Below are 8,991 nucleotides of genomic sequence, written 5' to 3'. Positions count from 1 at the left end.
ACCGAGAAGGGGCTGCAGTGAGGTAGTCTCTTTGACTTTTTCCTTTATAGCTATGGAAATGGTAAGCGTAAATGCAACACTGAGAAATAAATCTGGTAAAAAGGATGTTTTCCTTTGGTCGTTGTTTGTTAGGCCCCAGTTTCTTTTCCAGACGCAGTTCAGTTTTTTATGTCCCTTCACCGTCTTTATCTATTACACAGATTTAAGTATTAAATGTTATTAATATATTTGATGGAATATGATTCAGCCCTCAGAAACATGAAATCTTGACATTTGCAACAACTGGATGGAACTGGAGGACGTTATGTTAAGTAACAGAAGTCATTCAGAGAAAGACAATTATCGTATGATCTCACTGATCTGTGGAATTTAAGACACAAAGCAGAGGATCATAGCGGAAGAGAGGAAAAAATAAAACCAGAGGAAACCAGAGAGGGAGACAAACCATACAGACTCTTAATCATAGGAAACAAACTGAGGGTTTAAGGAGGGGAGAGGGGTAGAGGGATGGGGTAACTGGGTGATGGACATTAAGGAGGGCACATGATGTAATGAGCACTGGGGATTATATGAGACTGATGAGTCACTGACCTGTACCTCTGAAACCAACAATAATTGTATGTTAATTAGTTGACTTTAAATGAAAAAATTTAAAACAATAATAAACAAATATATTATTACCAAAAATATAAATAAAAATAAAAATTTATTGACAGGGCACCTGGGAGGCTCAGTGGGTTAAATGTCTGCCTTGAGCTCAGGTCATGATCCCCGGGTCCTGGGATTGGAACCCCTGGTCTTGAGTGGTCAGGCTCCCTGCTCAGTGGGATGTCTGCTTCTTTCTTGACCTATGTCCTTTCCCCCTTGCTCACAGGCTCTCTCTTTCTCAAGTAAATAAAGAAAACATTTTTTTAAAGTGAATTAACATGTATACTGGTGCATGTGTTTGTCTCCTTTTTTTCTGTCACAAATAATAACATTTTATATGCAATGTTGTACACTATTTCCTCTTTCCCATGAAGAATACATTTTGAACCTATTTCATGTCAGTAGCAAAAGTGTACTTGGTTCTATTTGCATAGTATTCTGTTGTAAGGATATGCATCATATTTTAATCAATCCCATGTTCAGGACATTCTGTTTTTTTGCCAACTCTTACTAGCATAAACCAATTAGGAGGAATATACTGGAGCAAAACAGCAGCCCGGAGGCCCATGGGTTTATCTGTAGTGCACATGCTGTCCATAAGGCCCTCTGTGTGCTACCGGTCTTCCCTGGAGATAAGTTCTGAAGCTCCCGCATGAGTGTGGGTTCCGGCGGCTGTGGGTTGACAATAGGAAACCCTTCCAGATGCACTTGCTGTTACCAGACCTAAGGAAGCCTAGGAAAAGTGAACATTCTGGACACAACTGAGTAGTTGTTATTATTATTATTATTATTATTTTTCCATAATGGGTATCTGAGAAGTCAGTTATCAATTGGATTAGACTTTGGTCTTTTAATGCTGGAGACAGTTAAAATAATAGCCATTTGAGTATACGGCAGACAAACTAAGGTACTAGGATGGACAGCTAACTTATTTTTACATTCACTTGGAACATACTCTGGAGCAGATTGAAAGTTCCCATTTGTAAGGCAATTTATCTAAATTGCCTCACTGAACCCTCACACCAGACTACAAGGTAGTTCTGACTGTCCCCATGCTAGAGATTGTCCCGAGGCCCAGACAGGGTGGTGATAGCAGGGAGCAGCAGAGTCCTGAGGGGCTACTTTCAAGCTCCAGTGCTCTTCCTTGGGCACTGCTGCTCAGAGGGAGGCAGGGTGTGGTGGGGTTAAGGTCAGTTCTGCCCATTCAGGCTGCCTCTGAGTCTCATCTCTAAGAAGGGTATATCATCCAGACTGAACTACCTGGCTTGTCAGGGCTTTGTTTCCTAGGTAGTCATGTTTCCTTAACAAAATGTATTTGTAGAATGTGACAGATGGAACTAGCCTCTGTTCCAATGGTTTTCTCACCTTTCACACCATCTGTCATCTTTCATCATCACCTTTCACTGTCATCTCCAGCTGCAAGCTGTGTTTATTTTTTTTAATTTTTTTTTATTATTTTTCAAGATTTCATTTATTTATTTGTCAGAGCGAGAGAGCACAAAGCAGGGGGAGAGGCAGGCAAAGGGAGAGGGAGAAGCAGGTTCCCCGCTAAGCAGAGAGGCCAAGGTGGGACTCCATCTATAACCCTGGGATCATGACCTGAGCCAAAGGCAGACATTAAAGGTCTCGGGTCATGATCCCAGGGTCCTGGAATCAAGCCCTGCCTCAGACTCCCTGAGAGCCTGCTTCTCCCTCTCCCTCTGTTGCTCTCCCTACATGTGCTCTCTCTCTCTCTCTCTCCCTGTTAAATAAATAAATAAAATCTTTAAAAGAAAAAGAAAGGAAAAAGAAAAAAAAATGTGTTGAGGAAAGAATTGATGGTTTGACATCTCCGCGTGTCTAGATTGGCTGAAGGAATTTTAGGAGTGCATGGATGCTGCAAAAACTACAAGCTCTGGATATTACATTACTGAACTTAAATAAAATATCAAGGCTGCCATAGAGTGTACCCGCCATTCCTAAAAGCCCAAGAGACGAAGGTAGAATTCTGGAAAAGTGAAGCTATGCTTCTTGTGAGAAGAAATGATTTTCCTCCTCATCCTGAGTGATTTGGTCAGTGAATTTTCAAGAATAGGAAGTCAACAGAACCAAGGGAACTATGTACCCTACTATGCCATCCTTTCTGATCTTATTTCTCAGGTCTCCCTAGACCTACTTCCTTGATGCCATATCCATAATCTCCTCTACCTTACTTCTTTTTTAGAGATTTGCTTATTTATTTGAGTGAGAGAGAGAGAAGGTGCAGGCAGGGGAGGGGCAGCGGAGGAGAGGAAGACCCCAGGCAGGCTCTGAGCTGAGCACAAAGCCCAAACGGGACTCAACCCCAGGAACATGAAATCATGATATGCACTGAGATCAAAAGTAAGCCCCTTAACAGGCTGAGCCACCCAGGTGCTCTCCTCTACCACACTTAAAAAAAGGAAGACTGCAGGATTTTCTTCCTGAGTCCACTGTGGTGAAGAAAGAACAAGGACTGGAGGCCAGGAGACCTGGGGTCTAGTCTCAGTTTTGCCACTAGGAAGCAGCAACCATGAGCAAGTCTCTTACCCTTTCTGAGATTCAGGCCGTTCCTCTGTAAAAGTGGGGATTACATTATCTCGGGGATGGCAAGTGGAACACACACATTTACATCCATCCTGCCTTCAACAGAGGCTACTGTTCAACCACATCACTTATTAGAATTTTTTTCTGCAATGTTCTAGGCAGGCCCAAATCATTAAAGTGGATACATGAGTAAAAATCTACTTATTCTTGTTTAATTTAATAATCCTTACAGACCCTTCTAGCTCCTAAATGGAACGTTCTGACTTTCTAACTAAGAGATGGCCATTTTTGTGATCTGGTAATAGCTCACTCAATAAAAGGAAAAGGAAAATTTAGGATCATAATTTCAGCCCCCTGTCCTCCCAGCCAGGGTCTGAGCCGGGTTTTCTTGAGGTCACCCTGTCCTTCCTTCCATGCCAGAGAGTTTGGTATTTGAGCTCACCCTCCATCAGCTCACCCAGCAGGACAGTCCCAGACTGTAGCTCCCTTTCATCTCAAATAGCCCATACTTAACAGCTTCATATTTGACAACAAGGCATCTCTGAGAAATGAAATGATCTCAGGTCACCGAGAACCAAGAGTCAGGAGCAAAGGCAAGTAATGATTCTATTTGATGCTTACGAAATCTACCCAGATTTACAGTTCTCACCCGAGCAGGAACACAATCACACAGACAGTACCAGATGGCGACAGCTTCAGAAATCCAGGTTGTTGCAACTGTGTTTTATTGAAAGAAGCAGTGAAGTGGTTCACATGGGACTCCCTTCACCCCGCCAAACCACACAGGGGCACGCCCTGGGCAGGGACACGTGTGTGTTTGGGACAGGAGCCCTGGCTGGAGTTCTTTCAGAGCCAGGAAGGGAGAGGGGAGAAGCAGGTGCCACAACAGGGAGGTGGGGCATCTCGCTGCTCTGGCCTCAGGTGCAGACCTACACAGAACCGACAAAGTGGACTGGCACGTATGGATTCCCTTCACAGGTCACGATGATGTATTTCCGTTTCTGCTGGGTCTCGTAGTCGCATTGGGGGTATATGGAGCCTTTCTTCAGGCGGCAGTCGGTGATGCGCATTTTGGAACTGCTTTGGTGGCAGTCGGACTTCGTGTTCTTACAGGGGACATCTCCCTTGAGGCAGATGGCCTGGACATCTCGCAGAGGCTCGTGGATAAACGTGTTCACCGGCTTGCAAGGTTCACCCATCACATTCCGGAGCTTCATCATTGTGTTGCAGTAGCTGGCAGTGACTTTGGAGGTGTCTGGGTCCATGTGCTGCCGCAGGAACTCATCAGCCTGCGTTTCCTTGGCCAGAGAAGGCTGGACATAGCCCAGCACCAGCAGCACCAGGACCAGTGGTAGAAAGAGGATGAAGAACCTCTCCTGAGCCATGATGGTCTCACTCCTCTGGAAGAGCCTAGCTGGGATAAGTAGAGAGGAGAAAAAACATTGCCTTAGAAAGAACCCCAGCTCCTACCTGTGGCCTCCCTGGCTCATGCTCACAGTCTCCCTTTTGGTCAGCCAGAAAGCTACCCCTTCTCCTATGCAATTTTCCAAGGAATGTGACAGTTACATACACTCTTGCCCGAAAGCATTCAACTTCCACTAGCTGCAGAGAGGCGGGTCTTTGCCTCTGGGTAGTGACCTGAGAGTGAACTAAAATCCTGCAGTCCTGTGTCTGAATATTAGAGATTTTAAAATTTTAAATACATTTGAGGGGGCCCCTGGGTGGCTCAGTCAGTTAAGTGTCTGCCTTGGGCTTAGGTCATGATCTGGGAGTCCTGGGATCGAGCCCTGTCTCGAACCCAGCTCCCTGCTCAGTGGGGAGCCTGCTTCTCCCTCTCCCTCTGCTGCCCCTTCTGCTTGTGCTTTCTATCCATCCCTGTCAAATAAATAAATAAATAAAATCTTAAAAACAAGACAAAAAATAAAATACATTTGAAAAATTAATACATTTATACCCAGTGCTCAAGGGGCTTATTAGAAAATCCTTTTGAATAAGCCATGAGCTGATCAGCATCCCTGAAATACCACATGACCTGCAGGATCATGATGGACAGAGCGAGACCTGTTTTTCTCCAACACAAGGGCAACAGCCCAGTGCCTAACACCAGCATCATAGAGGGATGCCAGTGTGTTCCCAAGAGCAATGTTTCCCTCCCCCAGTGCCTTTGGTTCCCTGCAGCCCACATGCTCCATCCTGATATTGGTCCAGCCCAAGCTTTCTTTGGTGCTAACCTCAGCCACCTTGGTCCCTCTAATCATTGCATAATAGAAGGAGTCCCTGAGATCATCTCTTCAGCCACTGACCTGGATGTCTAGCTTGTTCTCTAGGACAGAGCAGAAAGCCAGTCTCTGTGATCCCCGGATCTCTGGGGAGGGAATCTTATACAGATTACAAAGGGGCTTGGCTTCCAAGGAAAGATAGGTGGGAGGAGCATCTTGCTTTCACTTTAGTGGGAGCCAAAGACATTGTGAGGAAGGACATTGTAGGGAACCATCTACACCACTCTTTTTTCAGGACTGCTGGGAAGGGTGAGTCTTGTTTATAGTATCATGTGAACCTCATCTGTCTGCTGGTTCACAAGGAGCAACAATGAAAGCCGTTATGGCAATGATGCCTGAACCCCGGAAAGTCATCTTCATCTTCGGGGGGCCATTTGCAACAAACAAATAGCTCTTGCAGGTTTGCAAAGGGCACATAAACGTGCGATCCCCAGAGCAGCAGGGAAAGGGAGGTACTCTATCTCCTCAGGAGTCCTGGCGTGGCTGGAATTCCAACAGCACCTCTTCTGGGGGTGGGAGCTGGTGGGGTCGGCATCCAGGTGCCTGCAGCTGGAAGACTGGGCAGACCTAGGTTCTGGGAGGGGGATGTTTCCTGGGCAGGGAGAGGAGGGGACCTGCGACCTCACCCAGTGTTGGCCACTTCAGCTGTCCTGCATGTGGAAGGTGGGTGTACAGCAGTTCTTGGCCACAGCAACCACTCCTACAAGGTCAGAGTGGAGGAGAGAACTAAAGTTAAACCAAACTCCCAAGGAATGTCAGCCTGGCTCAGTCACCAGGGCATGGGAAAAATCTTACAACTTTGCTTCTGTATCCATGTCCTGAAATGTCGCCCTGGGTTTTTCACTTCCCGAAAGTGGCAGCTGGAATGCTGAGGGTGTAACCTGACCATGTGAATGGCTTTTCCCCTCTTTAGCACATCATAATCTTAATTCAATACACTGGCTTTGATTTCTCAACACACCAACATAGAATTATTTACCCTGGCACTTGGAAATGAAGATAAAATAAGGGATGCTGACAAAACAATAAAATAAAGGAAAACCTAATGGAGTTCATGACTTCATTAAAGCAGCCTCCCACTAAAAAAATTTCTAAGCATGGATATGAGGTTACTGAGAAAAGCTACTCAGTCAAAATATGAAATTCAGGAAGGAATAAAAAAAGATGATGATACATATGTGGACAAATAAAAGTGGTGGCTATATAAAGCCATAATATCTTGTTGAGTTAAGAAGATAAATTTAAAATATATGTCAGGAACATAACTTGGAAGTGATGTGAATTGCCAAGTGTTCAAGAGATGACTAAAAGTATTGATTAGACTTTTCTATGTTTAGTATGCATTTGAGAATTTCTAAGATAAGCAATGAAAAGAAGGGAAACACAGGGTTTGAATTCCAAACTAGCAGAGAATAAGGAGACTGTGGATCAGTTAGGAGAGTCTAGTTGTTCTGCAGTAACAAACAATCTCAAAATTTCAGTAAAGTTTCTTTCTCATTCCTGCTACATATCTATCTTGGTCCAGCCTAGGGGCTCTGCCTGCTATTGTCACTTGGGAAAACAGGTTGGTACAGGCTTCCTCTTGACACACACTGTCTTAATCAAAGAGGCAGAGGAAAGAACATAGCACTGGGATGCCCCGGTGGCTCAGCTGGGTAAGCATCCTGCTCTTGATTTTGTCTCAGGTCATGATCTCAGGTCGTAAGATCAAACTCTGAGTTGGGCTCTGGGCTGAGCTTGGAGTCTGCTTGGGATTCTCTCTCTCCCTCCTCCTCTGCCTTTTCGCCCTCTCTCTCTCTGTCTCTATCTAAGTAAATAAATAAAACCTAAAAAAAAAAAAACCAAAAAACAAAAACAGCACCGCAGAGGACAGCTCTTAATGCTTCTGCTGGAAGGGACATATGTCACTTCTATTCACACTTCATTGACCGAAGAAAACCTCATGGTCACATTTAAGTACAAGGGACAGAGAAATAGGATCCTTCTAGGTGCCTGGAACGAGAGCATTATTTTGAACAGCTTTAATGGCTGTCACAGAATGACAGACAATTACACCACTAATCCAAAAGAAGGGAAGGAAGGATAGGAAATAGAAATGCAAGACAAATGAGACTAATAGGAAAGGCAAAATAAGGTAGAATAATAATAAAATAATAAAAATAATGAGGAAAATAAAAATGAATAATTATGTAAATGGACTAAATGGTACAGTTTAAAGACAATATTGATAGAAAAAAATTAGCACTCTTTCTCTATGTGCATATATATAGAGTATACCCACACACTATGTGTGTATTTATGTACACATAATAAATGTAAGATTATCTATATGTATATGTATATACATATAGATAACTCACAATTTTTAAAAATGTTTTTAGAAGGTAATATTTTATTAGATGATGAGATGTGATAATCAGGAGATCAATGGAGTATTTGCTGGAGTACTTTCAGAGCACCCTTATTCCAATAGGTCGAAGAAAAAGTCAGAGTGAAAGAAATGGAGTTAACGAGGAGGCTGACAGTGACGAGATGGAGCAAATTTGTGCACTAACATGATGGGGATGGCTGGGGAGAAGGTGACATGAAGGGGTGCACATCTTGAGGAAAGAGTCAGTATGGGAGAAGACACTGAAAATACAGCACAGAGAGAGCATAGCTCCAGGAAGGGGGCTGACATGGGTAAAGGAATAGGAGACCGACTTGTCTGTGAGGATGGTGGAAAGAGGGAGGTGGGTACCAGACAAGGAAAAGGATGCAGCTGAGAAACAGTGAAGTTGACTAAGAATATCAGCAGCAGAAGAATGTCCTTTCCAGCAATGGGATTTTCTCCAAGCAGTGAGGCTTGAGTCTTGTTTGCTTCAAACCCCTGTTTTAAAACTGGGTTCTGAGAATGTCTGCATCATCTCTGTTTGTCCTCTACGTAACAGGGACAGCTATCCAGTATAGAATGAGTCTGTGAGCCATTACTGAGAGACATCATTTCCCATACATTAAGTTACAGTTGCAGTATTTATCTTCATTACACAGATTAAAATTGATATCAATCTCTCAAAATTTCTCTCAAGTAGTTTGACATACATCACAGTTGTCATTTCTGTTATGCCCCAATAAATGGGTCCGTGATTAAAGGAGCGAGACTGATATAAAGTGAAGGTCAAGCAAAGCTTTATTTCATGCCAAGAATCAAGAATCAAACCGAACGTTCGGGGACGCACCTCTTACAAGGGAGGGAGATCCTTCTCTGTTTCACGGTCTAGCTTTTAAGGGCAAAGGCCATGCGGTCGGGCCTGGCCATGCACAGGTGACCAATGAGATTGTAACAGACACGGGAAACTCCACAGTGATGGTAGGTGACCAACTGAGTTACAATTTATCGTAATAGACATTTGATTTAGCCTATCACACCTTGGTTAGGATTGGCGCCCAAAAGGCTCCCAAAGGGCGGGGCCCATACTCCTTGGTAACCAGGGAGACAGTATGCATCCCCCCACTGATCAGATGTCTCCACCTGGCCTGA

At 44.1% G+C, this 8,991-nt stretch overlaps 1 protein-coding gene across 1 annotated transcript; it reads right to left on the bottom strand.

The window, feature by feature from the left end:
- Positions 1 to 4,121: 4,121 nt before the first annotated feature.
- LOC122893080 (ribonuclease pancreatic-like) lies at positions 4,122 to 5,888 on the bottom strand. Its single transcript, XM_044229876.1, has 2 exons — positions 5,870 to 5,888; positions 4,122 to 4,606 (listed from the first exon to the last, which is right to left on the bottom strand). The coding sequence occupies exons 1-2, from the start codon at positions 5,886 to 5,888 to the stop codon at positions 4,122 to 4,124; spliced, it is 504 nt and encodes a 167-aa protein (XP_044085811.1).
- Between the last annotated feature and the right edge of the window lie 3,103 nt (positions 5,889 to 8,991).

Source organism: Neovison vison, chromosome 13, assembly GCF_020171115.1.
Source record: "Neovison vison isolate M4711 chromosome 13, ASM_NN_V1, whole genome shotgun sequence".
In the NCBI taxonomy this organism is placed as follows: domain Eukaryota; kingdom Metazoa; phylum Chordata; class Mammalia; order Carnivora; family Mustelidae; genus Neogale; species Neogale vison.
The sequence above is the reverse complement of the archived record's forward strand: the minus strand, read 5'-3'. Positions and strand labels throughout refer to the sequence as shown.